This window comes from Cynocephalus volans, chromosome 1 (genome assembly GCF_027409185.1).
Source record: "Cynocephalus volans isolate mCynVol1 chromosome 1, mCynVol1.pri, whole genome shotgun sequence".
Classification (NCBI taxonomy): Eukaryota; Metazoa; Chordata; class Mammalia; order Dermoptera; family Cynocephalidae; genus Cynocephalus; species Cynocephalus volans.
The window spans coordinates 44,378,794-44,401,381 of NC_084460.1; the positions used below are offsets into that span (position 1 = coordinate 44,378,794).

At 38.7% G+C, this 22,588-nt stretch overlaps 1 protein-coding gene across 1 annotated transcript in view; it reads right to left on the minus strand.

Moving 5' to 3' along the window:
- The window catches only part of B4GALT5 (beta-1,4-galactosyltransferase 5), a 71,686-nt gene that overhangs the window by 2,001 nt on the left and 47,097 nt on the right, over positions 1–22,588 (minus strand). The window contains exons 2-7 of the mRNA XM_063112384.1: positions 14,638–14,772; positions 8,757–8,870; positions 7,190–7,314; positions 6,046–6,162; positions 4,158–4,345; positions 3,224–3,346 (exon numbers count right to left, since the gene is read on the minus strand). Of these exons, the coding sequence (XP_062968454.1) occupies positions 3,224–3,346; positions 4,158–4,345; positions 6,046–6,162; positions 7,190–7,314; positions 8,757–8,870; positions 14,638–14,772 (802 nt within the window). The remainder of the gene's footprint in view (positions 1–3,223; positions 3,347–4,157; positions 4,346–6,045; positions 6,163–7,189; positions 7,315–8,756; positions 8,871–14,637; positions 14,773–22,588) is intronic.

Genomic DNA, 22,588 nt, shown 5'->3' on the forward strand with positions numbered 1-22,588 from the left:
ACTCAGTTCCCACCAGGACAGCTGGATGCTCACCAAAAGTCAGCTGTACATCATCCTAAACTTTTTATTAACAGTTTAATTAAGTTATACATAAACTTACAAAATATAGCAAAAAGACTGTTTCCATGAAAAATAAGCTGACTGCTTTGGAAAGACTTGATAAAGGCAAGTTGATTATTTAAAAAATTCTAGTGAATAAATTAGGTATGGGTGAGACAACTATAAAAGACTGAAGGGAAAATCATAAATATTTAGAAGCATTTGACACTCCTTCTTTTTTATTTACTAGAGCCAAATGTCAGCTTATGACATTCAGATTCTTTTAAAGCTGTTCTCACTGTACTTTAAAGAGCCCCAAACTAGAAAGTGTGTTTGGAACATTGTGAGTTTGATTTCAACAGAAGAGAAAAGTCCAATCAGTGGAGCTGTGATCAAAGGAAGGGCCACAGCCCTAGATGAAAAAGCTGGCAAATAAACGTATGTGTATAAACCTGAAGTGGAAATAAAATACTTATGACTCCTTTACTTAACCAACTGATTAATTTAAACCAGCAGTTCTTAATTAGGGGTTGGGGTGAGACAACATCTTGAGACATTTCTGGTTGTTACAGTGGGGGGTGGCTACCGGCATCTAGTGCATGGAGGCCAAAAACACTGCTAAACAACTCATGCTGCACAAGAAAGCCCCCCATAACAGAGAATGTTCCAGCCCAAAACATTAATTGTGCCAATGGTGAAAAACCCCAAATTGAACAACAGAACAACTTCTGCATCCAAATATTCAAACTGCTTATCCTCTGGATAAATTTGCAATTTAAAAAAAAAATCTACAATACTTAAAGTTTTGAAAAAGGAAAGAAATTGAAAAGAAACAAAATTCTTGGCAGTGGGGTTTAACTCAGGGTCTCTGTGACAGGGAAAACAGTAAGTGTCCCCAAAGTGCACACGCACTCCTTCCTCTTGGCTGGCTTGCTGGGGTCCTTCCTATCAAAACCATTTTTCTCACTGGTTTACAGCACCTTTCCTTTCCACATCCTACTATAAAGCTATTCAGGAAAGCCAAAATCAAAATGTGTTTTCCTTACAAAGTAGAATTTACATCTCTCCCACCTCCCCCATCACCACAGGGATGAACTAATTTACATGACATGCTTCCGATCTACATATCCAACGTCACAATTTCTGAAAAGTCACTATGCACCAACCAGAATTTAGAGGAAGTTTTCAGGATATTCATCCTTAATATTATAAAGGGAAGATTTCCCAAGCTGGGTTTATGGGAAACTTGATATGGCTCTAAGAGACAACTAATAGATGCAGGTAGACTGGATATCTATGTGAAATTTATGGACGTTTTCCTAGTTTAAAACTGTAGGAGATTATTGTTTCAAGATCCTCCTCTACACTCCCAACCATACTCTCACTTTGACACGTGAAGATGTGTTCTCACTCCAGGCTACTGTGTGCTTGGAATTGTGCAGGGTGCTGGAGAAAACCAGCCACAGTCCCTGCATCCAAGGGGCTCCGCATTGAACATGATGACATCTATGACAGCTGGCTTGGAAGAGCTCAACTGGATCTAAGGACCAGTCAAACCCATTAAGTGTATGGAAAAAATGTTCATCCTCACTAAATTTCTAAGAAGTACAAATGAAAATGAGATGCTATTTTTACCCATGAAATTGACAAAAATGTAAAAAGTTGTTTACATTCAATGTTGATGGTAGTGTAAGAAAATGGGCACACTAATGGACTGTTGGTCGAAATCTTTTTCACAGGAAAATTTGGCAAAAACTACTCAAATTTAAAAGTGCATGTACTTCTTGACTCTGTAGTTCCACAACTAGGAATTTAATTTAAAGAAACACTTGTACATGTGAACAGAGATTGTTCAAAATTATAAACAGCTGATGTTCATCAACAGAAGAGTAAAATAATTTACTGTATATTTACATAATGGACTATCATGTAATTGTTATTAAAAAATAATGAAGTAGCTCTCTCTATACCAAGACATGGGTGGAAGGGTAGAAGGAACATGTCTTAATTGTCTACATGTAAATAGAAAAAAGTGTAGAAAGAAACAGCTTGTTAAAATGGCTACTTCATGGAATGAGACAGGATGGCAATGGGGATTAAGACTTGTATCCTTTGGTTTATGCACTTTTGTATCCCCTGAATTTTACAATGATCATATTCTTTATTATAAGAAAAACTGTGAAATTATCATTTAAGTTTATTTTTGCATGTCAAGGGAAAAAAAATAAAAATAGCTGCCTTGGTGGGATGTAGAATTTGTTTTTTTAGGATGGTAAAAGATTTCTGTTTTTAATGTTATAACTGCATAATTTTCTAAATGAATAAAAATCATTTCTATGATTCCAAATACTCTAGTCTCTGTCATAAAAGATAACTAACAGCTGCTCCTAAAATCCAATCTGAGAAAGAACTGTAGGAAGCTGCTGTGTCCAACATGGTGGCCGCAAACCACATGGGGCTACTAACAGCTGAAATGTGACTACTCAGAAGTGAAATATGCTCAGTGTAAAACATTCCAGATTTTGAAGACTAAGAAAAAATGAATGTGAAATAACTCATTAATATTTTATGTTGATTACATGTTAAAATGGTATTATTTTGAATATACTGCATTAAACATATTAATGAAATTAATTTCACCACTAGGGCCGGCCCGTGGCTCACTTGGGAGAATGTGGTGCTGATAACACCAAGGCCACAGGTTCGGATCCCTATATAGGGATGGCCGGTTAGCTCACTGGCTGAGCGTGGTGCTGACAACACCAAGCCAAGGGTTAGGATCCCCTTACCGGTCATCTTTAAAAAAAAAAAATAATAATAATAATTTCACCAGTTTTTTTAATCCATCCATCCATCCATGTATTTATTTATTATTTAAAAAAATTTTTTTAAAAGATGACCAGTAAGGGGATCTTAACCCTTGTCTTGGAGTTGTCAGCATCACACTCTTCCAAGTGAGCTAACTGGTCATCCCTGTATAGGGATCTGAACCCATGGCCTTGATGTTATCAGCACCACACTCTCCCAAGTGAGCCATGGGCCAGCCCTTTTTTTAACCTTTTAAAACGTAGCTACTAGAATATTTTAAATTACACACATAGCTTGTGTTATATTTCTATTGGACAGCACTGGTCCAGAGGGCTGAAGGCAGCATTTCTAGAAGACACCAGATGAAGGACAGTACCTGTTCCAGAGGTCATCATCTTCTCCACCCCAACCCCAAAAAGCATTAGGAAAGCCATTGATTTTCCGAAACTGTTCCACCGTTAAGCCGCTCACTCCGCCAAAGAACTCAGTATAAGGAAGCCTAAAAGGAGATATAGAATGTCAATCACCTGTGTGTTAAAAGGTGATTCTTTTTTTCCTAGAACAGACCATCTCACTTGAGAACTAAAAACAATTCTCTGTGCCACTGCCCTCAACCATCTGAATTGTTTCCTCATGCTGACATGTATCAACCAAAGTAGCTAACTGAATTTTTCCTAATTGATTTTTAATAAGTTTTATTGAGATATAATTGACACGCCATACAATTCACCAACTTAAAGTGTATAATTCAGGGCTGGCTGGTTAGCTCAGCTGGTTAGAACGCAGCCTTGTAACACCAAGGTCAAGGGTTCAATTCCCAGTACTGGCCAGCTGCCAAAAAAAAATAAAGTGTATAATTCAATGGTTTTTAGTATATTCATGGAGTTGTACAACCATGACTACAATCAATGTTAGCACATTTCATCAGCCCCCAAAAAAGCCTTGTATGCATCAGCAGTCACCAACTCAAAACAATTCTCCCCTCAAACTCCCCAGCACTAAGCAACCACTAATCTAACATTCTGTCTCCATAGATTTACCTATTCTGGACATTTCGTATAAACGGAATCATACAATGTGTGGTCTTTTGTGATTGGCTTCTTTTGCTTAGCATAATGTTTCAAGGTTCATCCACATTGTGACATATATCAGTATTTCATAGTATTCCATTGTATGGATATACCACATTTTGTTTATCCATTCATGAGTTAGGTGATGTACTTCTGGGTTGTAGCTAATTGGATTTCATTATCTTTGCATCTCTCACCATCCTTTTAGATTCAGCCTCTTTAAGAGGAAGTGATACTCACAGATACATATACTTATCCAATTTTGTTGCAAAGTGCCTCGGCATCTGTCCACATCCATAATAGTTACGATCACTTTCTGGTATATGATCCACATCATGAAAAATCAGACAGTCCCAATCTAAGTCCTTCATTGCTTCTTGAAAACCAACGTTGAAAAGCATGGCTCGATTAAAGGGTTGGGTGCCAACCTAAAAGAAGAACCACTTTATTTTTAAAATGACTCTTGAAGCAAAATCTTCACTGCCTTTGCCCTGCCTAAAGAAGACTTATTGGAACCGACTGGAAAACATCACTGGACTAGTGTGACTAGGTCCAGCATCACTCACCAATGACTCACTCATGGTATGACCCCAAAATTGCTTTGACCTCTGGCCTTGATTTATTCAGAAATAAAAGAGCTGAAGGAAAAAATAAAAAATAAGAAAGAAAAGTGGTAAAGCCAAGCTCCGCAAGGCTGTTGAAGGCAGAAATTCAACTATATAACAGCAGTTAGAAGAGTACCCAGCTCCACAAAGGTAAAAGAGAACATTATCATTTCTACTTTTTATTACCACATGACCTGATACTTGCCAATCATTCTCTTCAGCATATCAACCAATCTTTAGCTGTTCTCTTTTATAAACCAATCCTGGTTAAAAAAAAGAGAGGTTTTTGTTTCTTCTATCTTGCTTTCTTGTGAAGGCCCAACTAAGACAAGTCACTGAGCACACCAGGGACTCATGCCTGTGCACAAAGAATTCAGTGGCTCATGGAGAAACCAGCTCAAATCAGTTATAGCCTAACTAATCTAAATGCTAACACTGACTCACCCTTGCCAGTATCAAAATACCCAACTTAGGATAGGCATATAGAGTGTGATATTTAATCAAAGAGAAATATCTGATTTGATATTTAATCAATAGGAAAGACTTTATAATATAATCTCAACAAGCCACAGGCAAAACAGAAATGAAAATTACTTTCTAGAGAGCTTTGGACTACTTTATCTCATTCCCAGATGCCTTCTCTTTTTAGAATAGTGGTGCTCAGACCTTTTTCCCTCATTACAGTATAAGACAAGCCACACAATGACCACTTAGAGCAGCTCAGGCAATGAGTCTCAAAAGTGTGCCCGTATGGAGAGGTAAGTTTGCAAAAAGGTCCTCAAAGTTGAGAATCAAGGTATTAAGGGGAATCTGTGAACCTTTCATTTTTCTATAGAGCCTCTAGTTCAAGGATCACATACTTAAAAAATGCCTGCAGAAGCCAGGTCAGCAATGTTAATATGTGAACTAGGCCAGGCAAGGGACAACAATAGTAGTGGGGACTGAGGCCAACTGGACAGTCATGTTCCATCTAAAGCCAAATTAAAAAATACCATGCAGGACAAAAAAAAAAATTATAGTCTGAATTTGCCTTATGTGTCTTCAGTTTGTGATCTCTATATCTAGTTCAATCCCAATACTTTTAAAAGTAAAATAAAACCAAATCCTGAGGCTTACAGAAGTCTCAGAATGCCCAAGACCACATGGTTAGTTAATAGCAGAAATGGGACAAGAACTGAGGTCTCCTGACTCCAAGGCCATGTCCTCTGTTCTGGACCCTGATGCAACTCCTTTCCTTAAGGAGATAAGGAGTTGGGTCTGGAGCCTGAAGACACCACCCAAAGCAGGCAAAACCACCATATAAGAGGCCTTTGTTCACAAGCAAACAAAGCTCCCTCCTGGACTCAAATTTGCCAGTACTGGGCAACACCTCAAACCAGGAGCACAGAATGGCTCTCAGCTCCCCTTCCCACCTCAGTGCAACTCAATCCTCAGATTTATTTTACTGGCTCTTCACACTAAAGATGGATTAGCCTGCAGCATTCTAAATTGCTGTCTCAGAAGAAACAAAAAGGACCACTCACTTGCTCAACCACATAAAATGCAAACCGCAGGCGCTGGCGCTGAAGCATGGGAATCAGGTGTCTGAGCAGGACTGGGAGGTGCTCATGGCGGTTCCGGAAGGGGATAAGGATCGCCACCTGGAGTGGATCACAGCAAAAGAAGCCACTCAGTCCCTGAACTTTTGCTTCACAGCAGGACACCCCTGCAAAATTGATGACCAACCTTCAGGGAGTTCTTGGAGGCTGGTTGTCTAGTTCTCAACTTCATCTGAATAAGATCTACATTGGCAAGTTGACCCTGGGAACTAAATGGATCTTTTATTCTTACACACACCATACTTTGTGTGTAAGAATAGAAGGCCTGTTGAATGAATTCATTCTAGACCACAACCCATAGGAAGATATACATTCTGCTCAAATACATCTATAGATATATAAAAATACAATTAAAATAAGCTTCACAAAACAGAACTTCCTCTTATAATGTGCGATGTGTGCGCACACACACACACACACACACACAAAGAAGGGGTCTAAAAGTTCATGGAAAGATTCGTATTATTTTTTAATTCTATCTTTCCATGAACTTTTTGAAGTAGCCTCATATGTATGATTGCCGCTATACCACCAGTATCTGACAGGGCTGACATAGAATAGACACTTTAATAAATACTTGTTGAAAGAATGAGGTTAAGCCGGTGTCATAAGCTTGATCCACACTACTGATGTCTCCTGACTATGGTCACACAGAAAAACACTAAACAAATCTCAGCTAGCTAATTGCTTTTTATTTCACTAATCTTATAGTAACCAATGGAGAATAGGCATAATGCACTGACTTTGTGGAGATGACTTCTGCAAATATGTCACTAGAGACCTACCAACCTCCCTACCCTCCTGATTTGCTAATATTTCTGTTAGAAAGACAAAGGGTTTTGCTCAGTCATCAGAACGAAGAAAATTTCTGTGCCTACAGGAGAGTCCTTGGGGAAACCCATTCCTCCAAAAAGTTCTATGAAATGCAAATACTTTGCATGGAGGGGGGGGCAGTGGGTGGCAGGGTGCAAATTACAAAATTCATACTTAGTGAATGGCATGTTGATTCAGAGCAATGGCAAATCCCAGGTGGGTTTCGCAGCACTTCGAGTCTGACTTCACACCCTACCTTCCATCGAGGCATGCAGTCAGAAGGCTTCCAGTGACCTCCAAGCTTGATGGCTGGGTCTTTGGAGAAGATTTCATGAATGTAATCCATTCCGATTTCACTCATGTTTATGTCTACTGGGCCCTCTAATCAGAGAGGGGAAAAAAAAGATTAGGAGGCTAGAAAATGACAGATTCTTTTCCCTGTGTCCAGGGTTTTATTCTCTGAAGAAGTTTGGTGCTTCTTCAGCAGACTATTTTTAAAAGGGACAGGAGTCTCTGGCTGTGCTTTCTATCTCACTGCACTTCAGTTCATCACTGCCAACTGAGTAAAGAAGCAAATCAAGGACTTAAGACTTTAGAGTTCTGCTTTTACCAATGGTGTGGCAAGAATTCAAGACTTCGCGTAAAACAGCAGCTGAACTTCACAGAGGAGAAGGAAAAAGGCAGCCAAGCTTGGCACCATGTCAGTTTCCTCCTGAAGCAAGTACAGATAAACTGTCTCTCTCCATTCACTCGCCAGTGAGTTGATGGCTCTGACTGATCATGTCCAAACTCAGAACACTAGCCACGTCTGACTTAGCTCAAGAAATGAAACTAGGTCAGAGCATGATGCTGGTAACACCAAAGTCAAGGGTTCGGATTTCCATACTGGCCAGTGGAAAAAAAGAAAAAAAAGTGGAACTTAAAAAAAAAAAAAAAAAAAAAAAAAAAATCAAAAAATGCTTAAAAAAAAAAAAAAGATGGCTTGATAACATTAGTTTTTGGTTTGTCAACAGCCTATTTCCTAGCCTTCCCAAACTAAGCTTACTTGTAAATACAGACAAACAGATTTTAAAGGGAAGACCTGTATATTTCATGTGGTGAGACATGCAAATGAAACAGCAAAGCTTCTAACACAACTTAATACGCATAATTAATTATTCATGTATGGATGAAAGTATATCCAAATACCGTGCATGACTATTTCTAACACTTCCTCTATTTTCACTATGATTGAGCATAAAAGTCAACTCTGCAAACGTAAGATTCTCCTTTTCCTGCACATTTCTTTAAAAAAAAAAAAAAAAAACTTTTTAAAAGAGTGGAACTATCTAAAAACTCAAAAGTACAGAGAAGGTATAAGTTTACTGTCATTGTTTTAGATTACATGTGGGATTCCAAAAAAGAAAGAAAAAAAGAAAAAATCCAAGAATATTTTTAACCAGCACTTTGTTAAGAAACTGACTTCCCTAATATGAAACAAGTAGAAGATTTATATTAAAAAGGCAAAGCTGGTTGCCTATACTTTCTGCAGGACACCCTAACAGACCCCAAGTTACAAAAGACGGACATGTACAAAAGAAAGAGTGAAAATACAGAAAAGGTAGAAAACAGCACCAAAAAACATAGGCAACCTTACAGGAAGCTGTGCTGATGAGCAGCCAGGAGCACAAATGACTTTCACAAACCCTGTTTCCAATGGCAGGGAAGTGTTTACATTCTCTACATAGGTAGAGAGATCAAGAGCACTCTCCCTTTTATTTTAATCAAAAAAAAAAAAAAGTCTGTTTTAAAAGCAGAGGAAGATAAGCTAGAGCTCTACTCACTCATGGAAGGGAGCCTTTCAGGGCAGGTATGGTTTGCAAAGTAGGTGAAGTCTTCAGGAAGAAATGTTGTGGTTTGCAGAAAGGTTTCATTGTGGTTCAAGTCAAGAGGATAATCTAGGGAGGTAAGGGGAAAAAGGCAACTCAGACTGGTACATGAAATCAATCCTGCAGTTTTCAGATACCTACCAAAGAAGTGTTTTTCTTAGATGTCAATTTGGTGGAAGCAGGTCACTATAGCTAAAAATTTAAACCCATCAATAATGTTAACCAGATGATACTATTTTAACCAGCATTCCTATTCTTATTGGTATTATAGGCTTATGTATACTCAGTTTATAGTCAACTGTAATTAAACATAATTTAAAAAACCAGCAGTCCCCCTTCTCCCATTTCTTATTCTCTAAAACAACTATTCTCGCCTCTTTTAGCCAACTATTTTAGCATTTATATTTAGTATTCAATCCCATCAGCCTGTATAGCTAAGCTAGTCTTGATGTTTCCATCTTAGGTCTTATGGGGGTGGGGGGGAGAAGAGACAAGACATTACAAACTTTAATGATTCTACTATTTGGTGTTTGAAGACATAAAAAAATCCTTCCTACTTCCTTTAAACACTGATATAATCCTGGTAGTAACCAGCATGAACTAAAACACCACTTATTTTTTTTTCTGATTACTAAGTTAATAACAGGTCTTTTTTTTTTTTTTAACCCTCAAACGCACAACTCCAGAGTGAAAGTCCTCCATAACCTTGCCCTACACCTTGGAGGGAAACAAAACCCTAGTTTCCTCATTTCTAATTTTAAATTATTTAAATAAAATTTTTAATGAAATAAAATCTACTTTCTTAGTAGCAGTAGAAACCTTTTAAAGAAGTGAAAGAGGCAGAGGAAATTAATTGCTCATGACCGGGTAAAACTGTGCATAGTTACTAAGAGGAGTCCTAATTTTTCTCCTCCTCCAGCTACCTACAAATGGGCAGGTTACACTGCATACTCTCCCCAGGGGTTCTGAACTTTAATTTCTTACTCTTTTAAAGCATGTACTTACTGAATGAGAGAACTGCTGAGAGAAAAAACACAAGCTTGCTGAATATCTAAAGCTATAGCTTTTTTTTTTTTTCTTTTAAACCGAACCCATGGCCTTGGTGTTATTAGCACCACACTCTCCGAAAGCACGGGCTGGCCCCTCTAAAGCTATAGCTTTACTTTACAATTTAAACAATCTATTTCAAATCAGGACATGTTCTAGCAAGGGAGGCAGAAGGGCAAAGAAGGAAGCTGCTTTTATACTTATAAGATGGGAAAACAACAGGCCCCCTACCTATAAATTCAAATGGCCATAAAATTCATGGGGCTCATAGGCCAACATTTCTGTCCACCAGCTGCCGCTTCTTCTGCTTTGCTTTACACCAGTGGCTTGGTAGCCTTGGTTGTACATTAGAATCATCTGGAAAGTTTTTTAAAAATCCTAACTCCCAGGCTATACCACAGACCAATTAAGTAAAAACCTCTGGGAGTTAGGTGCAGACATCAATACTTTTCAAAGCTTCCCTGGAATTCTAATGTATAGTCAAAGTCAGTATAGCTACCCTAATACATGGCAGTGGCAAAAATCTGTGTTATCCCTTGTATTACCACATCCAATTGAGTAGGGACTGGAAAGTACTGACCAACAGATTCTAGAAAGAACCACCTCTTACCCTTCCCATATGAGAAAAGATCAAACACTAGCCTCTCTGCTTGAAAAACAAACTGTGGAAATTTACACAAGTAGAAAGATGTCACTGGGACAAATATCTGTGAAATATGAAGAATTAGTATTCTTCAAGAGTCGTTAGCATGCTTAAGAATGACAACCTACTGGAAGAGTGGCCACAATGAAGACTACGGACTGGGCACCTAAAACCAGAGAGACAGAGTGTGATGTTATAACACCAAGGTCTGAGGGTTCGGATCCCCACACCAGCCAGCTGCCAACTGCCAAACAAACAAAAACACAGAGAGCAAGAGATTAAGAATATACATCTCACTGACTACATCACAAGCACACTGGCATGACTGCACTCATTTTATGGCAACAGACTTGTTTTGAAGCTTGTGGGCAACAGAACAGTTTTCTGAGTAGGTGACTAGAAAGGGAACGGGACCACACGTCTGGGGAGGTGTGTGTGCATGTCATATGCATGTGTGTATAGAGGTACAAAATTCTCCAACACCTCAGGTTAAAAGTTACTAAGGAGAATGGCACCTGGAAACTCATATTAAGAATGAGAAGTGCCAGACCACTCAACCACTCGTTTCATCTGTAAAACTAAGTGGCTGGACTGGGTGAAACCAGAGAATTCTCTTCCGATGCCAATATTCTTTTTGAGCATTCCCCCCACTGCTCACAGTTAAGTTTTGAAGATTCACAATCTCACATACCAATGGCTTTCAGTGACAACAAGAAGCTTCTCCAGGTCCCTCTTCAGGCTTATTTCCAGGCTCACAATCCTGATTCCCTAAAGTACATTCTTACTAGACAATTACCACTTTAGCTTTTAAGCTTAAAGAAACCAACATCACTGAACTGTGATACTAAGATTTTTAGCTACACTTGGCCTAATGAAGGCTTTTGGATGTGGGTACGTGCCTCAGCACTATTTTGGGGGGTGGGGGAGCACAGTTTAGGCCATCCTCATCAAGCCAAAGGTGCTCCAGGCAGGAATGGCCAGGTCAGAGGTGGCAGTCACCTGCCTGTCTCAGCAGCTTTAGGCCCAGAATACCCTTTCTCACTGAGCTAGGCAGAGAAATGCTTTGAAATGAATTAAAATGGTGGGTTTTCAATGGAAACACTTCAAATGAAATGCTTACTCACCTTGGATGTGCTAGTAACACAGAAGCCAGTCAAGATAATAATCTCATTACAAACATGCTACAATACGTAAGATGTGTTTTCTTGTTAAACCCATTCACTCATGCTCTCCAAAATAATTTTCCAAGTGCCTCCTATGTGCTAGAAGTACACAAGACACTAGGGATACAAAGACAACAAAGGCAATGAAGGTATTGCTAGGATCAGAGGACAGGCATGAAATCAGATAGTCACCAAGGTCTGTCACTTCTGTGTGCCTTGGTCCCTCCATCCCTACAACAGGAACATAGTAGCTATCTTCCTGAGTTCTTGTGAGGATTACATGAGATAATGCAAATAAAGTATCTAATACACAGCAAGACAGTCCCTGATGGCAAAGATTTCCAATCTTTAACATTAAACACAAAATAGGTGATTAACTACTCCAACCAGAGGGATGCCAGAAAGAATTATTTTGGTGTATGATATTTGAGAACAAAAGCATGCAAAGTCAAATAAAAATGGGTCACTGGATAGACCTTCGAAGGATGAAACTCATTAGAGGAATTAGTGTTGTAAGACCAGCAATGGTGTGGGGATGGGGTCCTGCCATGTGCCCATCTAGTTTCTGAAAGAACTGACCATCTCACCAAATGCCCAGATGGACGTTATAGCCTCACCTGACCTCAGAGAAGCACGAACATCTGAATTGGATAAATGACTTGAGAGCACAAATGCTCCTTTATCCAGAGTGATATACAGGGGAAAGAGCTGTAGAGTAGCAGTCAAAGACTCCCTAATTTCATCACTTAACTAGAAGCAAGTTTTTAGCAGCGTTTAGGGAAAGAGTCACACAACCAAGTCACTCCATCTCCCCCCAAATTAGTTGTACTACATGTGAAAAATGGAAGTGACTTAAAATCCTGCCTTACCTGACAGAGCCATACCTGAGCCAAGTGAGATAACAAGTGTGGCCATCATTTTCAACACCTAACACCACACACAATGAATTAGGACAACAAGAATGTCCTCAGCGTTCACATCCGGTTCAGAACTCAATTTGTCCCAGTGTGACTGTAATTTATCTAAAAAGCTCTGAAAAGTCCTTCACTTGCTCTTTGCAAACAAGAAGAAAGGAAGTATCAAAAGCTTATCAGTTTGTTTACTATGGTCCTTTGTTGCTGCTAAACTGGCCAGCGGGCAGACTAATAAATTAGGATGTGGTCAATTCTTTTAAGGATTTAACTTCCCTTTGAGAGGTAATGCTTTCTCTTGATTTCCCATGAACCACAAAATAATTCTCATCTGCAACCTTTGGAAAGCAATTTCACATTTATAGTAAACTTCGGACAATCTTAGAACTTATTACAGAAGAAGAGAGGACTGATTTAGAGGAAGGAATGTTTTCAAAATATGCATATTTTTAAATACTGGCCTTGGGTGAAATCAGTAAGAAGCCACAGATAAGCGCATTACATCCCAGTTAAAGAAGTAACAGGCAAATCATGAATGCTTGGTAAAATAAAATCTCAGAATCTTTTTAAAAAAACCATCTCTGGAATGGAAAAGCCTCATGGCTGTCCCACTTAACCACATGGATATACTTCCTATATTCGGTTTTTGGAAGAGTTAAAAAGAAAGAGAAAAAGTTTTATCTCAAAGGTGTAGAACTTGCCTTGCACAGTCTTTTATAAAAATAGCTTAAGTCAAAACCATGATTCAGAGGGCTGGCCTGTGGTTCACTTGGGAGAGGGTGGTGCTGACAACACCAAGTCAAGGGTTAAGATCCCCTTACCAGTCATCTTTAAACAACAACAACAAAAAAAACATGATTCAGAAACAAGTTCTTATAATGTTGGGCAGGCCATCTAACCTCTGTGTTCTTTTTTCCTCTTTATACAATTAGTGCTTATAAGATAATAAAATACACAGGTAAAAGTCCCAAAGACTGAGGCAAAAATATTTTCTTGTGTCCATCACTGCTATGTTCAGTTGAATGGTCTGAAAAACTTTCTTTTTTTTTTTTTTTCTTTTTTGTGACCGGTAAGGGGATCGCAACCCTTGGTTTGGTGTCGCCCACACCGCGCTCAGCCAGTGAGCGCACCCAGGCACCCACACACAGGATCAGAACCCGTGGCGGAAGCGCCGCACTCTCCCGAGTGAGCCACGGGGTCGGCCCTGAAAAACTTTCTTAAAAGAGGAATGAGTCTGACCACCAAACTCAACCATGTAGCTGGGATTAAACCACAAGATGAATACCATACCTAACTAGGGAAGGTAAACCAGGTATCTATTAAACGTTCCTTCCAGAAGTTGCTTTATAACTCTTAAAAATTGTCCCCAGATTACATGATCATTATAAAATGGAAATTTGTTTCACAGAAGCATTCATAAACAATGTGGAAAACAAGTCCAAAGGGGTTGAACAAATCCAAGTGGAGTGCAACAGGAATAACAGAGTTGGAGCAACTCTTCTTGTACAGCAACCAGGGTCTAATTATGACTTAAGTAAACTTTGAAGACATTGTGGACCATGACCACTACCCACCAGGTGTAATTCAAAAAAACAAAACAAACAAAACCCACAAATGTTAAGCAATGAAATAAGTGTAAGGAAATCCAACCAAGTTCTGTTTTGCCCCTCTGGCTATACGAACACATTTTTAAAAATTAAATATCAAATTACCTCCCCAAACACCTTCTGGTGCTTCTGTTTTGCTGGTGTCCTAAGTATATGCTTAATCTACCTACTGGCGAGATACTGGTGGGAATTACATGAAAAAAGGGATTTTGAAAGATACTCTGCACCTCCCTGAAAAGTATCAGGAATGAAAATGGAGTCATCCAGTCACCCTTAATAGATTGTCAGCAAAAATGAACAAGGATTCATTTGGCAAGAGCTTCTTTTTTAGTAGTAAGGTAAAATTCAGCCAAATTTTTCCTCTTTAACAATGCACTTTATCCACAGAAAATAATTATTCAAACCAAATCTACCTCTCTTGGGAAGAGACTTTCTAAACAGACCAACTCTTTACTAAAAATATACCTGAGTCATTTACGCTGCTGTTCCTCTTGGCATAAGCACTCCGAAGCACCTGCTCATAAACCTGAGCACCTATTGTTCTCACGTTGTCCCGGATCAGAATGCCTTGAGCTTGCATCATGAAGAGGTAGGTATTCACTGCGAAAAACAGAAGGGAAGGGGAAAGAGAGATGAATTCCAAAGCAATCATAAAATAAATTTACAACATAATTTTGCATTTCTTTTGGACCTTTAAAACCTCTTTCAGCTTTAAAACCCCACAGGGCCATAACTCTATTTTCCATACCAGGTTTAATGTTTTCAGGACACCAACATTCTTCGGGCAGTAGTAGGGCTCAGGGGCATTTGTCAATATGCAGCAATTTTAGAAAAACCATAAACTTAAAAAATTATAGTTCACCTGGTCTCCAAATATCCAATCTGCATTCAAGCACTGAGATGATCAGAAAGACCTTTATGAATCAATTAAAACATTTTTTAAAAAGCTTCTGCTCTCTTTAAGTTCCCCTTTTCAATACTTGATGTCTATGCTCAGAGAAAGGAAACAACTGACCGCTGTACTTATTGGAAACACTTAAATCTAGGTCTGGTCTTGGCACCTTTTTCAAAGTGGTAGACTAAGGCTTCAACCACTTTCCTTTGGGGTATTTGGAGAGAAAAGGGAGATAATAATGAAAGAATGTCAGCAGTCCTCACTACATACCCAGCACAGCCCAAATGTCCAAAGCAAGGGGGAAAGAGCAGGCGGCATGATCCAAGTGTCAATTAAAACACACTCTTAACAAATGAGTATTCAGACTAACTGGCCAATCATAGTCATTTTTGGAGTGATCTCCACTTGGATTTTCCTGAAATCTCTCTCTATGATGCAAAACTAGGAGGTCATATACATATCAGAATGTAATTCTGTAATTCCTGTATTCCATTTGCAACCTCAAGTACTATGCCATCTATTTTCAAGAAATTGTAAGGTTTAAAAAAATTTTTTTTAATTTATGCGAGTCACAGTGAAGCAGTGTGAGTGGAGAAAGAACAAAGAAATCAGTAATTGGCTGTGATCACTTAGTTGTAAACACCACCACACTTGGACCTGCCTAAAAACAGTTTCTTAAACAGCCATTCTAACTTACTCACTTTCCTCTGATCATTGTGAAAAGGGAAGCCTTACAGCAGCGGCACACTTACAAACTAAACTCTGTGGGTGTTTTGCGGTGGAATCATCTAAATACTTGGCTGGCCTCCAACCAGGCCCCAGGCAGTCCAGGACCTAATGCCTGGGCCACTCACCCACACTCAATTTACCTGGGCATCAATTCTGGCTCTTCAACAAGACATGTTCTGTTTTCACATTATTATCCTAATGTCCTGTACATAACAGGGAGTAAATAATGGCTGAATGCATGAAGCTTAGAAGTCAATTTTCTTTATTTCACGCTATTATGTTCAGTGCTTATACTGGTAATGGTGACAGTGGTGAGATTGGGGAAAAACCAATTGGCACGATGTCAGAAAACCCCAGGTAGCCAACATCGAACAAAGACATAAAATCTTACAAAAGGTAAATCATCTCTAAGGTATATCCCAAGTCGTGAAATAACAAGCAGAAGTCAACGGTCAGAATGCTTTCAGAAATGAGGTAGTGGTTTCAGATTAGGCTTTGCACTGACTGGAAGACAACCACATGCTTAACTTCTGGCATTGCCAGAGAATAGATCAGATATAGTGTTTATTCTTCTCTAGTAGCTAGAAAAAGTTGTGAAGGAAAAAAGATAGCTTCAAATCCTTAAAAAAAGTATAATTCTGTGAAGCCTCTGAAAACAACAGTAATACCTCATTTTCTATTTCCAGCATATAACACTGTGCTCAATCACAGTAGGTGGGCAGTCCATAAATATTTGTTAAGCAGATTTAAGCTTCATCTAATATCAAATCTCCAATTTGGTTCTGTGGTATTTTTATATCATTTGGGCTGTACAGTATGTTCCCACTACCCTGAGATTGTCTTTTCATCACAACATACTACTAAATAAGTGTCCCTATTAAAAGTCTTCAATAATATAAAAACAAGAATTTATTGAACATTGTGTGCAGAGCTTTTAGTTAGGTGCTGCAAAGAATTCACTACCTCCCTTCCTCTGCACTGCAAAGGACACAGTCGCTTAGTCCCTCCTTAAAATACTTTTTCTTAGCTTCACGTTCTAAATCCCAACTGTAGGATTCCTCCAAGGCAGTTTTTCTCAAACCTTTCCTTGCCTATTCCCCAGAGGGCTTTTTGAAGCCCATTTCTGCGACCCCACCCCCAGAGACTCTGATTCAGCAGATCTGAGTGGGTGGGGGTGGGGGTGGTGAGGTGTCCATGAATTTGCACATGTGATACCAATGCTGCCAGTCTGAGGACCATACTTCTAAAACCACTGCTTTAGGGAACTTCAGCTATGTAATAAATAAGAATAGTAACCAACATTTATTTAGCACTTAATTACATAATTCTTTATCTCATCTAATCCTCATAATTATCCTAAGAGGCAAGTAATACTATCCAATTTACAGTCAACTTCTAGGCTTGTTTCTCTAAGTATTTTTACCAAGGTCATCTGAGAGCTGGGACTTGAACCAGGTGTGTCTGTGCTCTTAACCACTAAGCTTTAATACTTCCCTCATCTATATTCTAGCCACAACCTATCCCTTTAAGATTTCAAGCACCCACACGGTTTAAATGATTATTCTTAAGGAGATAGCTCTTGAATCTTTTATCTCCTGCACAAAGCTGCCAGACGGATCTTTCTTAATTACAGACTTATCCACACTGCTCCTGCTCAAAAGCCTTCTACGTCTCTTGCCTGCATCCCTGAGCTGCTACTGACCTGCAGTGGATCTGCTCTTTCTACCATGCAATTCTGATTAATCCTTCAAACTCCAGTTCATATACTTCTCAAGGAAACCTTCAGTACCATGCCAGTCATCTCCTTTCTCAAATTTATGTGATAGTCTATTACAGACCACCAAAATTTTGGCTTTTGTTTACATTTTGTCTTAGTTTGCTAACAATTATCTCATATGTTAATCTTGTCATTCAACTAATAAATTCACACAGACCACATATTATTAATGCTTTTTCTAATTTCCCACAGGAACCAGCACAATGCTGAAAAAGTAAAAAACTGATGAAATAAATACTGCCAAACAAAAGGAAATAATTACAAATTCACAGACTTGGGATTGGACGGGGTTTTCAAGAATACTCTTCTCAATACTATCTACCGCTTCCACGTTACCCAGAAACTATGACTTCAAAGAACACAGAGTAAATTATATGTAAAATACAGCCATCGGCAAAGAAAATTCTACTTTGGGATGGGTCCGAAATGTCTCCCAGTCACTTTTACCCAGTGGTTCTCTTTCTTCAATCTTCCCCTGCCACCAGCCCCTCCTGCCCCACTTCTATGTGTGCCCCTGCCATGGCATCATCACAACTTCCCACCCCATCCTGGCTGCTCTCTCTGACTACTGGCCCTGTTGTCTACACTTGCCAAAGGGCAGTGCCCATGCTGACAGAGTGGTCCAGGTGCAGTTGGATGACCAAGCGAAACCACCAGCAGCCCTGTTCCAGCTGTTAGCAAAGAGCTCCCAGAATAGAAATGTCCAATTATCTCACCCACCCACCATTTCCCAAACTGGAACTTTTGCCCCACATAATACATAGTAATATCAAGTGATTCTCAGCAGAAATCACTATGGGAAATTCCGTTTTGGATATTTCTATTAATAGATTTTAAAACTTCTATTACATGGTTAGTAATCAATCCGTATTTGCTAAATGTTGTTGGTAAACAGCAATCACACCACATTATTGATTCATATTAAGCTTGCTGAAGGTAAAATCTCCTTAATTTACTAGAAATGTAGCTACCAAGCTGCTCTTCAACTGTTCTGTGCTCATGCAGTTTGTTATATAGCTCAAACTGTAGGACCTTACAAGTTTCCCTATTAAAAGTCTTGTTACTAAATTTAGCCCACGGCTCTGGCCTAAACTAGGAAGTATATATGCATACACACGTTGTCATCTCTGTGGAACAGATTATCATCTTGATTTTTTACTTTAGATAAGTCAAGTTCTCCAGAGGTAATTTGCTCAAGGTCATATGGTTAGTGAAATCAAAACCAGAGTTTTGCCAAGTTAGGTGTTCTATAACATTTTGATGAGCTTTAATTTGAAAATTTTGAAAAAGCAGCACTTTCAAATAACGTTGTCCTATAAACAGTGGCTGACTTACAGTTTAGAAAAAAATTTTTTTTTTTAAAAACTGGCAAATAGTTGTTAAATGCTCCACTGTTTCAATAGTTATTTGTTGAGAATCTACTTCACTGTGTGTTTTAGGTACAGTACGAGGTCACTGGGGGTCAAGAATGACTAAGACAAGACAAAATAAGGTGCAGACAATTAAATAATTATAATGCAGTGTGATAAACACTAAAATAACATTTAACACAAATTCAGTCTAATAATTTTTTTTATACTTTAATGAGACACTGTAATTGTTATCCAGTCCCAGTATCTAGACTGAAGGATCTCCTATAACCATAATTCAGGTGAGAAAAATAAGCCCCATTCAGGTTTATGGGATCAGAAATTTCCATCCTTGGGCCGGCCCGTGGCTCACTCGGGAGAGTGCGGTGCTGATAACACCAAGGCCCCAGGTTCGGATCCCATATACGGATGGCCGGTTCGCTCACTGGCTGAGCGTGGTGCTGACAACACCAAGTTAAGGGTTAAGATGACCCTTACCAGTCATCTTTTAAAAAAAAAAAAAAAAAAAAAAAGAAATTTCCATCCAGATGCCAGTGTTGTACGCAGCCTTGGGCCGTGGCTTTAAATGGAGCATTTCCTGGTCTCCTGCCCTTCGGTCACCTCTTTTCCACATGACAGAGCCTTTCCTCCTCTTTGTCCATCATTCTAACAGGAAGACATACTTTTCCTCTCTCCACTGGAATTCCAGTCAGCCTCCATATCCTTGTGAATCAGGTAACACAATTTTCACTTGCACACATACATTAATAATGACTATGACTCATAAAAATTCCTCACAAGATATGAAATCTGACTGTCCAGATTACGAGCAAAATAATCTGACACAATGAACCCAAGATTCTATATACTTAAGAGTTCATAATTTTTTATCCTAAACATGTGTATCATTATACTGTTTGTTGCAGTTCGCTTGGTAAGCTGAAAGAGTTCAGAAACAGAAAAGAAAGCCATTCCTATCCTGACCACTCTTTATAATCTGTGTCTTGCCCCCAACATGTGCCAACATACCACACCCACACATGTATATACATACCTGCACACCAATCACCCTTCTCTGCTTTATTTTTCTATTTAACATACACTTTTTTTTTAAAGATGACTGGTAAGGGGATCTTAACCCTTGACTTGGTGTTGTCAGCATCACGCTCTCCCAAGTGAGCTAACCGGCCGTCCCTAGATACTATATATTTTAAAATTTATCTTGTCCCCACTAGTAGAATGTGAACTCCAGGAGGACAAAGACTGTTGTCTACTTCCTTCAATACTGTAACCCCCAGTGTCTAGAACAGTGTGTCTGGAACATAGGAGATGCACAATAAATGCTGTATTTGAATAAAAAAATAAGTTGAGACAACACACAATTGAGTCTCCTGAACTCAGAACTCAGCTATGCTCAAGGATATGAGATTTGAAGCTTTTCTCTTTATTTTGCATTAGCCTCCTACTGCTTTCTAAGAGTAACCCCAAATGCAGCAAGTTAACTGTCTTCACTGCACTACCCTGTTCTAAAAAAAGCTCAGCAATTCCTTTTCATCAATCGAGCAGTGCTGTCAAATAGATTAGCTTCCCCACCCCCAAAATGTTCCCTGCTACTCTCATTCCTCTTGAGACTTTAATAAAAAATGTTCCTTACTGTAATATACAAGTTTATTCAAAACCCTGTGCAATGTTACTTGTAATAGAAAAACACTGGGGAAAAAACAAAATGTCTATCCAAAGGAGACTGATTGAATAAATTATTGTACATGCACATGGATGGAGTACTATGAGACCATAAAAAAGAATGAGGAACCATTTATAATAGTCCAAAACTAGAAAGAACCTAGAAGTACATCTGTAGTAGAACAGATAAAGTTGTAGCTTATTCCAATCTTGGAATATACAGCAACAGGAATAATGGAAAGGAAATTCATCCAAATGGGTGAATCTCTCATGCATCACATGGAGTAAAGAAGCCAGACAGAAAAGAGCATGTGTGGTATGATCCCGTTTATAAAGTCCCAAAACAGACACAACTAATCTACAGTGCAGAAGTCAGGAGAATGGTTACACTTGGGTGGGGGAGGGTTGAAGGCAGCTTCTGGTAATCTTGACAGGGTACTGGCTATACAAGTACAGTCATTTTGTAAAAATTCACCAAGCTGCTCACTCACTTGTGCACATTTTAATACCTGTGTTATATTTCTCTTTTGGGGGCAGCTGGCCAGTATAGGGATCAAATCCTGGACCCTGGTGTTATCAGCGCCAAGCTCTAACCAACTGAGCTAACCAGCCACCCCTATGTGTTTTATATTTCAATAAAATGTACCAAAAAAAAAAAAGGAGGAAAATCTATGCACTGATTTCCAGGACATACTGTTAGCTGAAAAAAAGCAGAGCAATAGCATGGGGGTATAGGGGGTATATTATGCTACTTATTGCTTAAGAAATACAGTGTGGAAAATAAATAAGGAGAAATTTTATATGCACTCACATATTTTTACAAAAATAAACACAAGAAAGGTAAACCAGAAACTAATGAGAATTATCTATAGGGAACGGGTGAGACAGGGTGAAGGGGAAAGGGACAGGATTGAGACCTGAGTACATCTTTCCATATTTTGGACATTTTACACATTTAAATAAATTATGTATCAGAAAGGGAAAAACAAGCAAACCCTAAAACTGAATACAAACAGAAACAAATAATTCTAACTGTATATCAAAGTAATTCAAGTAACTTTTGAGATAGTACCCTGTTCATTTTTGTGGGATATACTCTAGAACCATAAAGAAACTGGAACTGTGATTTGTAGGTGTGTTGTTCGCAGTCATATTTGGGTCATAATCATGACACGGATATCAAAGGATGCTAAAACCCCCAGGTGAAAGGGTTGCTGGAGAAGAAGACAGTCACACACAGTCTTAATGCATCACCTCACATACTATGTGCTGATTACAAAGGAAACATGTAACTGCGCTTAAAAGTAGAGAGATCTAGCAGGTCACCCTTTTACCAAATGTTCCATCTCAGCAATCCCAATATTAGAACAACCTACATTTGTGCCTCCTAATGTGGTGCAAATAAGAGAACCCAACACCTCCTATATAATATGAAGTGTCTCCAAAAGTTCACAAAAAAATTCATATTATCTTTTAATTCCATTTTTCCATGAACTTTTTTAAGTACCCTTTTATTCTTGCTAATCTACTTGAGAGGAAACAAGAAAATATAGACTGTGGGTCTTTTTTTTGGTGACTGGCTGGCAAGGGGATCTGAACCCTTGACCTTGGTGTTACCAACAAAGTACTCTAACTCATCGAGCTAACTGGCCAGCCTGTATGTTGGATATTCTACAAAACAATTTGTCTGAACTAAAAAAAATAAAAATAAAAAAATTTGATTGTTCTAGCTTTACCAAATGCAATGCATGAACTTTGATTAAATCCTTAATAGAAAAAAAAGGAGGGGACTAAAGCAGATATTTTTGAGACAAGTGAAAAAAACTGAATGTGAAATGTATCAGATGATATTACTTTAATTGTAATTACTTTATGATTAATATGTATTCACAAACGTTAAGGTTCTTAAGTATAATCATAGTGTTGTGATTATGCAGCATGCCCTTATTCTTAGGAGATGAATATTGAAATATTTAGGGGTCA